At 47.2% G+C, this 17,411-nt stretch overlaps 1 protein-coding gene across 1 annotated transcript in view; it reads right to left on the bottom strand.

Moving 5' to 3' along the window:
- Positions 1 to 201: 201 nt before the first annotated feature.
- Positions 202 to 17,411, bottom strand: part of efhc1 (EF-hand domain (C-terminal) containing 1) — a gene marked incomplete at its 5' end in the record, with an annotated part of 30,597 nt that continues 13,387 nt past the window's right edge. The window contains 4 exons of the mRNA XM_078537347.1: positions 202 to 552; positions 2,599 to 2,782; positions 10,051 to 10,264; positions 10,838 to 10,978. Coding sequence (XP_078393473.1) covers positions 279 to 552; positions 2,599 to 2,782; positions 10,051 to 10,264; positions 10,838 to 10,978 — 813 coding nt within the window. The remainder of the gene's footprint in view (positions 553 to 2,598; positions 2,783 to 10,050; positions 10,265 to 10,837; positions 10,979 to 17,411) is intronic.

The raw sequence follows: 17,411 nt of genomic DNA, 5'->3' as shown, positions 1-17,411 counted from the left end.
TCTGGGGAAGGGGTTTACTCTGGGGAGAGCTTCAATACCATGAATCCTTAAGCAGAGATTGGGACCCCTGCACTGGACAGGTCAGTTGTCTGACTGCTTGGGAAGGAGGTTGAGCGCACGGTGATTGTTGAAACCCACAGGGGCTGAGACACGACATTAGTGAATGAGGGAGAATCGGCAATCACTGTCAAACAGTCTACAGAAAGTGTTTCAAATATTACTTTATTGAGATTGCATTGTGCTCCTAATTAGGAAGATCAATGTTTTTCTGTTTAACATTAACATTTAAAATTCTTGTATATACGTTGATCTTCGGGTCCTGTGAGAGCACACTGTGGTACTTGGGTACTGTGGTTATCAGATACCTCCCTGGGACTGGTATCTCCCTGATACTGCGGCGTATGGATATCTTGCTGAGATCCTGGTGGACAGATTTCTCCCTTGGACTGTGATTCTGGACTGGAGTCAAGGAACTGTCTACATTCTACTGGCACCGATAAACAGTCCTCGCTACTCATCTCCGCAGGAGCAGGGTCACTAAACGACACAGAGCTGGAGAAACAGAAATGAACATTAGCAGTTAGACAGGGGGTTGGTTAGCGGTGGTGGGGAGGGATCAATCTCTGGGAGGCGGGGGAGGGGGATTGATCTCCGGGGGGTTGGATGGGGACTGATTTCTGGGCTGGGGTGGGGATGGGGCCTGATTCGCCTCCCCCACCCCAGTGCTAAACTCTGGGGGTGGGGGGAGGGGATCAATCTGCAAGAAGGGGGTAATTAATCCCCTTGGGTGGGGGAAGGGACTGATTTCTAGCGGTGAGGTTGTCGGGCTTATTACCGGCAGCAATGGGAGTAGCCGAGGGGGCACAGCCAAACGCTGGGGACTCGATGGACAGAGGATTACTGCTGGAGTCTAATCGGTTACTGTATCCAACCTGCAGTCCAGCTGCTGACTATTCAGCCACTGAGGCATTGCCGCGCTGTTACCTCAAGCTGGGTAGCAGCTCTGACTCAGGCTCTGCAGGTGAGTCAAACACACAGGTTGTCCAGTCACAATGGCCTGGAGGCCATGGATTACATAGAAACTAGGAGCAGGAGTAGGCCATTCGGCCCTTTGAGCCTGCTCCGCCATTCAGTATGATCATGGCTGATCCTCTATCTCAACGCCATATTCCCGCTTTCTCTCCATATCCCTTGTTGCCCCTAATATCCAAAAAATTATCAATTTCTTTCTTGAATATACTCAGTGACCCGGCCTCCACAGCCTTCTCTGTGATAGAGAATTCCACAGGTTGACCACCCTCTGAGTGAAGAAATGTTTTCTCATCTCAGTCCTAAATGGCCTGCCCCGTATCCTGAGACTGTGGCCCCTGGTTCTAGACTCCCCAACCAGGGGTAACACCCTCCCTGCATCCAGTCTGTCTAGCCCTGTTAGAATTTTATATGTTTCAATCAGATCCCCTCTCATTCTTCTAAACTCTAGTGAAGACAGGCCCAGTCGAACCAATCTCTCCTCATACAACAGTCCTGCCATCCCTGATATCAGCCTAGTGAACCTTCACTGCACTTCCTCTATGGCAAGTAGACCCTTTCTTAGGTAGGGACCAAAACTGCACACACTACTCCAGGTGTGGTCTCACCAAGGCCTTGTGTAACTGCAGTAAGATATCCCTACTTCTGAACACAAATCCTCTTGCAATGAAGGCCAACATACCATTTGCCTTCCTAATTGCTTGCCTATTTACTTTCATTGACTGGTGTACAGGACACTCAGATCCCTTTGTACATCCACATTCCTAATATATCACCATTTAATACCCAGCCTGTCTGTTTTTCACACAGAAGCGTATAACTTCACATTTATCCACGTTATACTGCATCTGCCATGTGTTTGCCCCCACACACAACTTGTCTAAATCACCCTGAAGCCTCCTTGCATCCTCACAACCCCACCCAGTTTTAGAAACTGGGAAATGTTGCATTTGGTTCCCTCATCCAAGTCATTTATAAATATCGTGAATGGCTAGGACCCAAGTACTGATCCCTGTGGTACCCCACTAGTCACCGCCTACCACCCGGAAAAAGACCCAATTATTCCCAGTCGGATAAATGTGGGAATTGAATGAGGTCAGCCTCATGTTCCATCAAAACTTGATGAAAGCTGATGTGCTCAAGGTGCTGGAGCAAGTATATCAGAGCAGGAGAAAATTCAACTGGAACTGGACAGGGTGGATGTGGAGAGGATGTTTCCTCTTGTGGGAGAATCTCGAACTAGGGGTCACTGTTTAAACATAAGGGGTCACTCGTTTCTGACAGAGATGAGAATTTTTTTCTCTCTGAGGGTTGTGAATCTTTGGAACTCTCGTCTTCCGAAAGACAGTGGAAGCAGAGTCTGAATATGTTTAAGGCAGAGCTGGATAGATTCTCGATTAACAAGGGGGTGAAAGGTTATCGGGGGTGGGTAGGAATGTGGGGTTCAGGTTACATTCAGATCAGCCACGATCTTATTGAATGACGGAGCAGGCTCGAGGGGCCGAGTGGCCTACTCCTGTTCCATGTCCATATGTTCGTGTGTAAATGAAGAACGAAAGGATGACTGACCGAGCTTTCTGCTCCATCGCCTTCTGTTGGGTCTTCAGAGCCTCCCGGGCCATTTGTGTCTTCCTTTCCTGGGCTTTCTGGTGGAATAAGGTCCGAGTCTCGCTGGGGAATTCTGCAGCATTTGCTTCCAGGTAATTGTAAACATACTCGTCAGCATCAGTGATGACGAACCGGCAACCTAGGACTGGAGTGAGAAGTGGAGCTTACACAAAAGAGGCTGGAGGTAATGATTGGGGCAAATGTATTGGAACTGAACTACTTACATAGGATAACAGAATGTACAGCATTCAGCCCAAGTACAGGCCATTTCAGCCCAAGTAGTTCATGTCAGTGTTTATACTCCACTTGAGCCTCCTCCCATCTTTTCTTATCCAAATTTACCATCATAGCCATCTGTTCCCTTCTCCCTCACCTGCTTGTCTAGTTTCCCCTTAAATGCATCTAAAACCATTCACTTCATCCATTCCCCGTGGTAACAAGTTCAATATTTTTATCACTTTTTGGATGTAGAATTTTCTTCTGAATTCACATTTGGATTTTTTGGTGACTATCTTATATTAATGGCCTCTAGTTATGTTCATGCCCATAAGAGGAAACATTCTCTCTGTATCCACACTATCAAAACCATTCATTTTAAAGACCTCGATGAGGTCACCCCTCTTCTTTCTTTTTTTCAAGAGAGAAGAAACCCAGCCTGTCAATCCTCTCCAGACCTGTACACCCACACGTTTCTAATATCATCCTTGTAAATCTTCTCCACACCCTCTCCAGTGCCTCCACCTTTTCATAATATGGTGACCAGAACTGCACATAGTGTTATATAAGTATAGTTGAAACAAGGTTTGATGCATAACTTCTCTACTCTTTAATTCTATCCCTCTGGAAATAAAGTCCACTGCCTGTCATTCGGAAAAAGACCCGTTTATTCCTACTCTTTGTTTCCTGTCTGCCAACCAGTTTTCTATCCATCTCAATACACTACCCCCAATCCCATGCGCTTTAATTTTACACGTTAATCTCTTATGTGGGACTTTGTCGAAAGCCTTCTGAAAATCCAAATAAACCACATCCACTGGCTCCCCCTCATCAACTCTACTAGTTACATTCTCGAAAAATTCCAGTAGATTTGTCAAGCATGATTTCCCTTTGAAAATCTATGCTGACTCTGTCCGATTCTGCCACTGTTTTCCAAGTGCTCAGCTATTAAATCTTTTATAATGAACTCTTGAATTTTCCTCACTACCGACGTCAGGCTGACTGGTCTATAATTCCCTGTTTTCTCTCTACCTCCCTTTTTATATAGTGGGGTTACATTAGCTACCCTCCAATCTGTAGGAACTGTTCCAGAGTCTATAGAATCTCGGAAGATGACCACCAATGCAAAGTACTCTCGGATATAGATTATCAGGCCCTGGGGATTTATCGGCCTTCAATCCCATCAATTTCCCCAACACCATTTCCCTACTAATACTGATTTCTTTCAGTCCCTCCCTCTCACTAAACCCTGTGTTCCCCAACATTTCTGGTATGTTATTAGTGTCCTCCTTTGTGAAAACAGAACCAAAGTATGTATTTAGTTGGTCAGCCATTTCTTTGTTCCACATTATAAATTCCCCTGTTTATGACTGTAAGGGACCTACATTTGTCTTCATCAATCTTTTTCTCTTCACATACCTGTAGAAACTTTTAGTCAGTTTTTATCTGGAAAAACTCAGCAGGTCTGGCAGCATCGGCGGATCAGTTCTGCTGAAGGGTCGTGAGGACTCGAAATGTCAACTCTTTTCCTCTCCGCCGATGCTGCCAGACCTGCTGAGTTTTTCCAGGTAATTCTGTTTTTGTTTTGGATTTCCAGCATCCACAGTAGTTTTTTGTTTATAGTCAGTTTTTATGTTCCCTGCAAGCTTACTCTCATACTCTATTTTCCCCTTCTTAATCAATCCCTTAGTCCTCCTTTGCTGAATTCTAAAGTGCTCTCAATCCTCAGGTCTGTTGTTTTTTCAGGCCAATTTGTATGCCTTTTCCTTGGATCTAATACTATTTCTAATTTCTAATACTGCTTTTGCTTATTTTACTACTCACTCTGAATCTGAGCCCTCTGGTTCTCGATCCTTTCATGAGTGGGAACAGTTTCTCCCTATCTACTCTGTCCAGACCCCTCATGATTTTGAACACCTCTGTCAAATCTCCCCTTAGCCTTCTCTTCCCCAAGGAGAACAGTACCAACTTCTCCAATCTATCTTCGTAATTGAAGTTCCTCACCCCTGGAACCATTCTTGTGAATCTTTTCTGTACTCTCTCCAATGCCTTCACATCCTTCCTAAAGTGCAGCACCCAGAACTGGACACAAACTCCAGCTGAGGCTGAACTAGTGTCTTATACAAGTTCAACTTAACCTCCCCGCTCTTGTACTCTATGCCTCTATTAATAAAGCCCAGGATACTATTTGCTTTATTAACTGCTCTCTCTAACTGTCCTGCCACCTTCAATGATCTATGCACATCTACACCCAGGTCTGTCTGCTCCTGCACACATTTAGAGTTTTCCCTTTATTTTCGATGGACGGAATTTTACGACCCCTCCTGTCAGCTGGATTTTCCAGTCCTGCCGAAGTCAATGGCCTTTTGAACAGCTTCACCACATTTTATGGCCCCAGTCCTGCTGTGACAGGGCAATAAATTTCCGCCCCTTGTCTCTCCATGTTCTTCCTACCAAAATGAATCACTTCACAATTCTCCGCATTGAACTTCATCTGCCACCTATCTGCCCACTCCACCAACTTGTCTATGTCCTCTTGAACTCCTACACTATCCTCCTCACAGTTCACGATGCTTCCCAGTTTCTTATCATCCACAAATTTTGAAATTGTCCCCTGCACGCCAAGATCTAGGTCATTAATATATGAAAAGCAAGGGTCCCAATACTGACCCTGGAAAACTCGACTACAAACCTCCCTCCAGCCCAAGAAACATCCATTAATCACGACTCTCTGTTTCCTGTCACTCAGCCAATTCCGTATCCATGTTACTACTGTCCCTTTTACTCCATGAGCAATAACTTTTCTCACAAGTCTGTTGTGTGACACTGTATCAAATGCCTTTTGAAAGTCCATGTACACCACATCAACAGCATTACCCTCATCGACCTTTTCTGTTACCTCTTCAAATAAACTCCAGTGAGTTAGTTAAACATGGTTTTCCCTTGACAAATCCATGCTGGCTTTCCTTAATTAACCCAGATTTGTCCATGTGACTATTAATTTTGTCCTGAATTATTGTTTCTAGAAGTTTCCCCACCACCAAAGTTAAACTAACTAGCCTGTAGTTGCTGGGCTTATCCTTACACCCTTTTTTGAACAAGGGTGTAACATTTACAATTCTCCAGTCCTCTGGCACCAGCCCTGAGTTTAAGGAAAACTGAAAAATTGTGGCCAGTGCCTCCACAATTTCCACGCTCACTTCCCTCAGAATCCTTGGATGCACCTCAACACTAAGCCGACAGCCTATCCAATACCTCCGTCTTACTCATTTTAAACACTTCAAGTGTCTGAATTACCTCCTCTGTCACCATGGCCTGAGGAGCATCTTCTTCCTCAGTAAAGACAGATGCAAACTAGCCACAGGCCACCATATAAATAGACATATAGACATTTACAGCACAGAAGGAGGCCATTCAGCCCATTATGTCCATGCCAGTCAACAAAGATCTGACTACACTAATCCCATTTTCCAGCTCTTGGCCCATAGCCCTGGAGGCTATGATAACGCAAGTGAATATCTAAATACTTCTTAAATGTTATGAGAGTTTCTGACACAACCGCCCTTTCAGGCAGTGAGTTCCTGACTCCCAACACCCTCTGGGTGAAAAAATTTCTCAACTCCCCTCTTAGCCTTCCACCTCTTACCTTAAATCTCTGCCCCCTGGTTATTGACCCCTCTACTAATGGAAAAAGTGCCTTCCTATCTACCCTATCTATGCCCCTCATAATCTTATACACCTCTATCAGGTCCCCTCTCAACCTTCGTTGCTCCAAGGAAAAGAACCCCAGTCTATCCAATCTTTCCTCATAGCTCAGACCCTCCAGCCCAGGCAGCATCCTGGTAAATCTCCTCTGCACCCTCTCCAGTGCAATCACATCCTTCCTATAATGTGGTGACCAGAACTGCACACAGTACTCCAGCTGTGGCCTCACCAGTGTTTTATACAGTTCCAGCATAGCCTTCCTGCTCTTGTATTCTATGCCTCGGCTAATAAAGGCAAGTATCCTGTATTTCTTCTTAACCACCTTGTCTACCTGCCCTGCTATCTTCAGGGATCTGTGGATATGCACACCAAGGTCCCTCTGACCTTCAGTACTTTCCAGGGTCCTACCATTCATAGTGTAATCCCTTGCCTTGTTAGCCCTCCCCAAGTACATTACCTCACACTTTTCTGGGTTGAATTCCATTTGCCACTGCTCTGCCCACCTGACCAGTCCATTGATATCCTCCTGCAGTTTATGGCTATCCTCCTCACTATTTACCATCCTACCAATTTTCTTGTCATCCGTGAACTTCTTGATCATACCCCCTACATTTAAGTCCAAATCATTTATGTAAACTACAAACAGCAAGGGACCCCAGCACCGAGCCCTGCAGAACCCCACTGGAAACAGGCGTCAAGTCACAGAAACATCCCTCTACCATCACCCTCTGCTTCCTGACTCTCGGCCAATTTTGGATCAATGTGCCACTTTGCCTTGGATACTATGGGCTCTTACTTTCTTGACCAGTCTGCCATGAGGGACTTTATCAAAAGCCTTGCTAAAGTCCATGTAGACCACATCAAATGCATTACCCTCATCAGCATTCCTGGTTACCTCCTCAAATAATTCAATCAAATTTGTTAAACACGACCTTCCCTTAACAAATCCATGCTGACTATCCCTGATTAATCCGTATCTTTCCAAGTGCAGATATATTCTGTCCCTCAGAATTCTTTCTAGTAACTTCCCCACCACTGAGGTCAGACTGACTGGCCTGTAATTTCCTGGCCTGTCCCTTCCTCTCTTTTTTAATAATGGGACAATGTTAGCAGCTCTCCAGTCCTCTGGCACCTCACCTGTGGCCAGAGAGGATTTGAAAATTACTGCCTGGGCCCCTGATATCTCTTCCCTTGCCTCCCTCAACAGCCTGGGATACACCTCATCCAGGCTTGCGGATTTATCCACTTTTAAGGCCGCTAAACCCGCTAATACCTCCTCTCTCTCTATGTTAATTTCCTCTAATATTTCACAGTCCTCCACCCTGATGTCTATACCTGCGTCACCCTTTTCCATTGTGAAGACTGATGCAAAGTATTCATTGAGGACTGTACCCACGTCTTCCGGGTCCACACACAGATTTCCTCTATGGTCCCTAATTGGCCCTCCTCTTTCCCTAGTTGTTCTCTTGCTCTTTATCTATATTTAAAAAACCCCTGTGGGTTTTACTTTATTCTACCCACCAATGCTTTCTCATGCACTCTCTTAGCTTTCCTAATTCCCTTTTTAAGTTCCCCCTGCACTTTTTATACTCCTCTAGGGACTCTACTGTATTGAGCCCTCGGTATCTGCCGTAATCTTCTCTTTTTTTCTTAATCCTGATCTTTATGTCCCTTGACATCCAGGGTTCTCCGGACTTGGTCCCCCCCACTTTGTCTTTACGGGAACATATTTGCCCTGTACCCCCGCTACTTCCTCCTTGAATGCCCCCACTGCTCTGACACAGTTTTATCTGCAAATAGCTGCTCCCAGTCCACTTGGGCCAAATCGTATCTCATCTCAGTAAAATTAGCCTTTCCCCAGTTTAGAACTTTTATTCCTGTCCCAACCTTATCCTTTTCCATAACTATCCTAAATCTAACTGAGTTATGGTCACTATCTCCAAAATGCTCCCCTACTGATTCACTTTCCACCTGCCCGGGCTCATTTCTGAATATTAGGCCCAGAACTGCCCCCTCCCTTGTTGGGCTTTCTACATACTGGCTAAAATGGTTCTCCTGGATGCAATTTAAGAATTTTGCTCCCTCCCTTGCACACTAAAACTATCTCAGTTAAAATCCCCGACTATTACTGCCTTATTATTCTTACACTTCTCTGAAATTTGATTACATATTTGATCCTCTATCTCTCCCTGACTGTTTGGGGGCCTATAGCACACCCCCAACAGTGTGTTTGCCCCTTTTTGTGGTTTTACTTCTACCCATATGGCCTTATTTGATGATCCTTCCAAGATATCATCTCTCCTCATTGTATGTATAATTCAATGATCAATATTTCGACCCCCCCTCCTCTCCAACCCCCTCTCTATCTCGTCTGAATACCCTATAACCAGGAATGTTGAGCTGCCAATTCCTGCCTTCTTTTAGCTAAGTCTGTGTGTGTGTGAATGTGTTTGTCTGTGTGAGTGTGTGTGTGTCTGTAATGAAGTCAGGAGCTGTGTGGCCCTGGCGAAACCCAAACTGAGCATCAATGAGCAGGCTATTGCCAAGTAAGTGCCACTTGATAGCATTGTTGATGATCCCTACCATCGCTTTTCTGATGGTGGAGAGTTGGGGCGGTAATTGACCAGGTTGGATTTGTCCTGCTTTTTGTGTACAGGACATACCTGGGCAATTTTCCCCATAGCCGGGTAGATGCCAGTGTTGTAACTGTACTAGAACAGCTTGGCTAGGGACGGGGCAAGTTCTGGAGCACAAGACTTCAGTTCTATTGCCGGAATATTGTCAGGGCCCATAGCCTTTGCAGTATCCAGTGCCTTCAGCCATTTCTTGATATCATGTGGAGTGAATCAGATTAGCTGAAGACTGGCATCTGTGATGCTGGGGACCTCTAGAGGAGGCCGAGATGGATCATCCACTCAGCACTTCTGGCTGAAGATTGTTGCAAATCCTTCAGCCTTATCTTTTGCACTGATGTGCTGGGCTCCCCCATCATTCAGGATGGGGGTATTTGTGGAGCCTCCTCCTCCAGTAAGTTGTTTAATTATCCACCACCATTCACGACTGGATGTGACAGGACTGCAGTTCAACACAGATAAATGTGAGCTCGTACATATTGGAAGATTAGGGTGGTCCCACAGTCAGAATTTAACCAGCTGGATAGAAAATTGGCAAGATCTCAAAAGTAGTAATCTCCAGATTACTCTCAGTGCCACATGCAAGTGAATATAGAAATAGGAGGATGGTGACCAGAGAGCGAGAGAGAGAAAATAGTCACCAAGTCGAGAGAGAGAAAGAGAGAGTGAGAGAGAGAGAGAGAGAGAGAGAGAGAAGGGAGAATGGCCACCATGCTTAGTGGGAGAATGATCATTATGAGGATGCTGAGACCATTCTGTCTCTGGCTCAGACAAACACTCTCCAGGCCATAGGTCAGGATTTGCTGGGAGTCCTGGGTAATGCTGACTTCTTGGGAATTATTCTCCTGATGATTTGTACCTTCAACAACTGAGCAGATGGCCAGGTCCTTAGCTGTGTAAAATTCTGGGCTTTCTACATTGCTTCCTGGTTTGGGAATCCTTATCTTTGATAAAACTTTGCCTCCTATTCTCCCGGAGTTGCGAAGTGGAGGTTCAAAGATGCTGATCTCGTCAGTGGCCACATAGAAGCTGAGGACAAACCGCCGATTCCAGTCTTCAGGGTTCCTGGATTCCTACAGTCGAGAGAGAGGAGAGGCTTTAACAACAGCACCTGGCATTTCACCTGATTTCACAACCTAATCCTTCCTGTATCCCACTCCTCCCCTCTCTCCTGCACCCATCTCTTCCCTTATAGCCCCGTCTCCTGTGCCCCCCTCCTCCTCTATACCCTCTCCCCTCTCCTGTGCCCCATCTCCTCCCTTATGGGCCCCTCTCCTGTGCCCACTCCTCCTCTATACCCTCTCCCCTCTCCTGTGCCCCCTCCTCCTCTATACCCTCTCCCCTCTCCTGTGCCCACTCCTCCTCTATACCCTCTCCCCTCTCCTGTGCCCCCTCCTCCTCTATACCCTCTCCCCTCTCCTGTGCCCCCTCCTCCTCTATACCCTCTCCCCTCTCCTGTGCCCCCCTCCTCCTCTATACCCTCTCCCCTCTCCTGTGCCCCCCTACTCCTCTATCCCCTCTCCCGTGCCCCATTTACTCCCCTGTGCCTCCTCTGTGTCCCCGCTCCCCCTGTGCTATCCCTCTCCTGTACCTCTCCCACTGCAACCCACTCCCATTTTCCCCCTCTTCCTCTTTGACCTTCTTACCATCTTAGCCTCATATCGCAGGATGACCTTGTCATTTTGCAGCAGTTTGAGGAGATCTTTCTTTGGCGCTTTGGGGATGAGCGACAGACAATTTCCCAGCGAATCCTCGATTGAGCCAAATCCATTGTAGGGAGGAATCCACTAGAACCAATGGGAACAGGGCATTACAACACTGTAGCCAATGAGAACAGGGAGAAAGGAGGGGCCCGGATTGGTGCAGCACAGGGGGAGGGGCCCAGATTGGTGCAGGGGGAGGGGCCTGGATTGGTGCAGCACAGGGGGAGGGGCCCAGATTGGTGCAGGGGGAGGGGCCTGGATTGGTGCAGGGGGAGGGGCCCGGATTGGTGCAGGGGGAGGGGCCTGGACTGGTGCAGGGGGAGGGGCCTGGATTGGTGCAGGGGGAGGGGCCCGGATTGGTGCAGGGGGAGGGGCCCGGATTGGTGCAGGGGGAGGGGCCCGGATTGGTGCAGGGGGAGGGGCCCGGATTGGTGCAGGGGGAGGGGCCCAGATTGGTGCAGGGGGAGGGGCCCGGATTGGTACAGGGGGATGGGCCCGGATTGGTGCAGCACAGGGGGAGGGGCCCGGATTGGTGCAGGGGGAGGGGCCCGTATTGGTGCAGCACAGGGGGAGGGGCCCGGATTGGTGCAGCACAGGGGGAGGGGCCTGGATTGGTGCAGGGGGAGGGGCCCGGATTGGTGCAGGGGGAGGGGCCCGTATTGGTGCAGCACAGGGGGAGGGGCCCGGATTGGTGCAGCACAGGGGGAGGGGCCCGGATTGGTGCAGGGGGAGGGGCCCGGATTGGTGCAGGGGGAGGGGCCTGGATTGGTGCAGGGGGAGGGGCCCGGATTGGTGCAGGGGGAGGGGCCTGGATTGGTGCAGGGGGAGGGGCCCGGATTGATGCAGGGGGAGGGGGAGGGGCCTGGATTGGTGCAGGGGGAGGGGCCCGGATTGGTGCATCTTCTATTCAGCTCCACCTGTTCCGCCCCCTCTTAAACAATATAAAATACGTCACATTTATACTTCTCTTTAGTGCAGAAGAGTCAGACAGACTCGAAACATTATCTCTGTTTCTCTCTCCACAGATGCTGTCAGAGCTCCAGCATTTTCTGTTTTTATTTCAGATTTCCACCATCCGCAGTATTTTGCTTTTATAACCTCCTTGCTCTTGTACTCTATGCCCCTATTAGTAAAGCCTAGAATACTGTATGTTTTAGTAACTGCTTTCTCAACTGTTCTGCCAGCTCTAATCAATTATGCATATATATACCATGGTCTCTCTCTGTTCCTGCACCTCCTTTAGAATAGCACCCTTTGTTTTAGACTATCTATTCATGTTCTTCCTGATTGTTGGAGGTTAATCTTGGGGAGGTGGTGGCATAGTGGTATTGTCACTGGGCTGGTAATCCAGAGACCCAGGGTAATCCTCTGGGGACCAGGGTTCAAATCCCACCACAGCAGATGGTGGAATTTGAATTCAATAAAAATCTGGAATTAAAAGTCTAATAATGACCATGAAACCATTGCCAATTGTTTTAAAAGCCCATCTGGTTCACTTAATGTCCTTTAGGGAAGGAAATCTGCTGTCCTTACCTGGTCTGGCCTACATGTGACTCCAGACCCACAGCAATGTGGTTGAACAATTAGGGATGGGCAATAAATGCTGGCCTAGCCAGTGATGCCCACATCCCATCAACAAATGAAAAAAAAAGTTCCAGGACATCACTGCAGGAGTTCCTCAGGGTAGTGTCCTTGGCCCAACCATCTTTAGCTGCTTCATCAATGACCTTCCTTCCATCATAAGGTCAGAAGTAGGGATGTTGCACAGTGTTCAGTACCATTTGCAAATCCTCAGATACTGAAGCAGTCTGTGTCCATATGCAGCAAGACCTGGACTTGGGCAGATTAGTGTCAAGTATTTTTTTAAATTATTTCACGATGTGGGCTGGCTGGGCCAGCATTTATTGCTTATCCCTAATTGCCGTTGAGAAGGTGGTGGTGAGCTGACTTCTTGAACCGCTGCAGTCCATGTGGTGTAGGTACACCCACAGTGCTGTTGGGGAGGGAGTTCCTGGATTTTGACCCAGCGACAGTGAAGGAACGGTGATATATTTCCAAGTCAGGATGGGGAATGGCTTGGAGGGGAATGTCCAGCTGGTGGTATTCCCATGTGTCTGCTGCCCTTGTCCTTCTAGATGGTAGCGGTCGTGGGTTTGGAAGGTGCTGTCTAAGGAGCCTTGGTGAATTCCTGCAGTGCATCTTGTAGATGGTACACACTGCTGCTACTATGCGTCGGTGGTGGAGGGAGTGAATGTTTGTGGACGGGGTGCCAATCAAGCGGGCTGCTTTGTCCTGGATGGTGTCGAGTTACTTGAGTGTTGTGGGAGCTGCACTCATCCAGGCAAGTGGGGAGTATTCCATCACACTCCTGACTTGTGCCTTGTAGATGGTGGACAGGCTTTGGGGAGTCAGGAGGTGATTTACTTGTTGCAGGATTCCCAGCCTCTGACCTGCTCTTGTAGCCACAGTATTTATATGGCTAGTCCAGTTCAGTTTCTGGTCAATGGTAACACCCAGGATTTTGATAGTGGGGGATTCAGTGATGGTAATGCCATTGAATGTCAAGGGGTGATGGTTAGATTCTCTCTTGTTGGAGATGGTCATTGCCTGGCACTTGTGTGGCACGAATGGTACTGACGCTCAGTTTGGGTTCTGCCAGGGACACTAAGCTCCTGACCTCATTACAGCCTTGATCCAAACATGAACTCCCGAGGTGAGGTGAGAGTGACTGCCCTTGATATCAAGGCAGCATTTGACCGAGTGTGGCATCAAGGAGCCCTAGCAAAACTGGAGTCAATGGGAATCAGGGGGAAAACTCTCCACTGATTGGAGTCATACCTAGCACAAAGGAAGATGGTTGTGGTTGTTGGAGGTCAATCATCTCAGCTCCAGGACATCACTGCAGGAGTTCTTTAGGGTAGTGTCTTAGGCCTATAACAATATTAGGCAGGAACTGAGGAATCTAGACTGGAGGCAGATGTTTGAGGGCAAATCAACAACTGACATGTGGGGGGCTTTCAAACGTCAGTTGATAAGAATTCAGGACTGGCATGTTCCTGCTAGGATGAAGGATAAGCATGGCAAGTTTCAGGAACCTTGGATAACGAAGGATATTGTGAGATTAGTCAAAAAGAAAAGGGAAGCATTCATAAGGGCTAGGAGGCTGGGAACAGATGAAGCCCGTGGAGAATATAAAGAAAGTAGGGAGAAACTTAAGCAAGGAGTCAGGAGGGCTAAAAGGGGTCATGAAAAGTCATTGGCAACCAGGATTAAGGAAAATCCCAAGGCCTTTTATACATATGTAAAAAGCAAGAGGGTAGCCAGGGAAAGGGTAGGCCCACTCAGGGACAGAGGTGGGAATCTGTATGTGGAGCCAGAAGAAATGGGAGAGATACTAAATGAGTACGTTTCATCAGTATTCACCAAAGAGAAGGACTTAGCGGTCAATTTGTTTAGGGAAGAGTGTGTAGGCCTGAATCATGTTGAGATCAAAAAAGAGGAGGTGTTAGGCGTCTTGAAGAATATTAAGGTGGATAAGTCCCCAGGGCCAGATGGGATCTACCCCAGAGTACTGAGGGAGGCAAGGGAGGAGATTGCTGGGGCCTTGACAGAAATCTTTGTATCCTCACTGGCTACGGGTGAGGTCCCAGAGGACTGGAGAATGGCCAGTGTTGTTCCATTGTTTAAGAAGGATAGCAGGGATAATCCAGGAAATTACAGGCTGGTGAGCCTTACGTCAGTGGTATGGAAATTATTGGAGAAGATTCTTCGTGACAGGATTTACTACCATTTGGAAGCAAATGGGCGTATTAGTGAGAGGCAGCATGGTTTTGTGAAGGGGAGGTCGTGTCTCACTAACTTGATTGAGTTTTTCGAGGAAGTGACAAAGATGATCACCGATGGACGGGATTTCATATACATGGATTCCAGTAAGGCCTTTGACAAGGTCCCTTATGGCAGACTGGTACAGAAGGTAAAGTCGCACGGGATCAGAGGTGAGCTGACAAGATGGATACAGAATTGGCTTGGTCATAGAAGACAGAGGGTAGCAGTGGAAGGGTGCTTTTCTGAATGGAGAGCTGTGACTAGTGGAGTTCCGCAGGGATCAGTGCTGGGACCTTTGCTGTTTGTGGTATACGTAAATAATTTGGAGGAAAATGTAACTGGGCTAATTAGTAAGTTTGCAGACAACACTAAGATTGGAGGAGTTGCAGATAGTGAAGAGGATTGTCAAAGGATACAACGGGATATAGATCTGTTGGAGACTTGGGCGGAGAAATGGCAGATGGAGTTTAATCCGGACAAATGCGAGGTAATGCATTTTGGAAGGTCTAACACAGGCAGGGATTATACAGTAAATGGCAGAACCCTTAAGTGCATTGACGGGCAGAGAATCTGGGTGTACAGGTCCACAAGTCACTGAAAGTGGCAACGCAGGTGGATAAGGTAGTCAGGAAGGCATATGGCATGCTTACCTTCATTGGCAGGGGTATTGAGTATAAAAGCTGGGAAGTCATGCTGCAGCTGTATAGAACCTTGGTTAGGCTACGCTTGAAATATTGCATGCAATTCTGGTCGCCACATTACCAGAAGGATATGGAGGCATTGGAGAGGGTGAAGAGGAGGTTTACCAGGATGCTGCCTGGTCTGGAGGTTATTAGCTATGAGGAGAGGTTGGAGAAACTCAGATTGTTCTCACTAGAGCGACAGAGATTGAGGGGTGACTTGATAGAAGTTTACAAAATTATGAGTGGCATGGACAGAGTAGATAGTCAGAAGCTTTTTCCCCAGGGTGGAAGAGTCAATTACTAGGTGACATAGATTTAAGGTGAGAGGAGAAAACTATAGAGGAGATGTGCGGGGCAAGTTTTTTACGCAGAGGGTAGTGAGTGTCTGGAATTCGCTGCCAGAGGAGATGGTGGGAGCAGGTACGATAGTGGTGTTTAAGAGGCAGCTTGACAAATACATGAATAGGATGGGAATAGAGGGATATGGACCCTGGAAGTGCAAAATGTTTTAGTTGACGGGCAATATGATCAGCGCAGGCTTGGAGGGCCGAAGGGCCTTTTCCTGTGCTGTACTTTTCTTTGTTCTTTGTTCTAGGCCCAACCATCTTCAGCTACTTCATCAATGACCTTCCTTCCACCATAAGGTCAGAAGTGGGAATGTTCGCTGATGATTGCACAATGTTCAGCACCATTCGTGATTCCTCAGATACTGAAGCAGCCCATGTCCACATGCAGCAAGACCTGGACAATATCCAGGCCAGGGCTGACAAGTGGCAAGTAACACTTGCTGTTTAAGAAGGCAGCTCACTACCACCTTCTCAAGGGCAATTAGGGATGGGCAATAAATGCTGGCCCAGCCAGCGACATCCACAACCTGTGAAAAGAACGTTAAAAAACAGGCAGAATGGATATGGAGTTGGTAGGAAACAGAGAATAACGGTGAATTAAAAACAGAAAATGCTGAAAGAAGCTCAGTGGGTCTGTCAGCACCTGTGGAGAGAGAAACAGAGATAATGGTTCAAGTCCAATATGACTCTTCTTCAGAACTGGAGAGAGGTAGAAATGTGATGGGTTTTATGCTGTTGATAAAAGGGGGAGTGGCTGGTGATGCAATATAGACATTCAGGAATAGGTTAGAGAGCAGGAGAGATTAAAAGACAACAATGTCATGGAACGGAAGACAAAGGGAGCAGTACTGATAATATTAAAGACTAAACTTTTGGTCCAGGGTAGGTGTTAATTGCAGAAAAAGGGTCAGTGCTGTCTGAAAACAAAAACATGAGAACGAGACACAGAGTGGCACCTGGGAATGTAATAAAAAATCGAGGACAGAATTCATGAAGTTGTTGAACTCAATGTTAAGTCCAGAAGGCTGTAAACGGAAGATGAGGTGCTGTTCCTCCAGTTTGCATTGGGCTTCCCTGGAACAATGCAGCAAGCCAAGGACGGACATGTGGGCATGAGAGCAGGGTGGAGTGTTGAAATGGCAAGCGACAGGGAGGTCTGGGTCATGCTTGTGGACTGATTGAGGTGTTCCACAAAGCGGTCACCCAGTCTGCGTTTAGTCTCCTCAATGTAGAGGAAACTGAATTATGAGCAGCGAATGCAGTAGATTAAATTGAAAGGAGTACAACTAAATTACTGCTTCATATGGAAGGAGTGTTTGGGGCCTTGGATGATGGGGAGGGAGGAGAGAAGAGGGCAGGTGTTACACCTCCTGCAATTGCGTGGGAAGGTGCCTGGGGAGGGGATGAGCTGAGGGCACAGATAGGCACATGGCTGCATGATGTTATTGTTAGAACAGAAACTGCACTTAAAGACAGGCAAAAATGGCAGCTCATCATCCTTGGATGTCAGGTTTTCAGGCAGGATAGAGAGGGGGCTAAAAAAGTTGGGGGTGTAGCTTTACTGGTTAAAGAATCAATTACAGTTGTGAGGAGGGATGATATACTAAATGAATCATCAAATGAGGCAACATGGGTTGAGCTCAGAAATAAAAAAAGGGGCAG

The sequence above is a fragment of the Cetorhinus maximus genome, unplaced genomic scaffold (genome assembly GCF_964194155.1).
Source record: "Cetorhinus maximus unplaced genomic scaffold, sCetMax3.hap1.1 HAP1_SCAFFOLD_2236, whole genome shotgun sequence".
In the NCBI taxonomy this organism is placed as follows: Eukaryota; Metazoa; Chordata; class Chondrichthyes; order Lamniformes; family Cetorhinidae; genus Cetorhinus; species Cetorhinus maximus.
The sequence above is the reverse complement of the archived record's forward strand: the minus strand, read 5'-3'. Positions and strand labels throughout refer to the sequence as shown.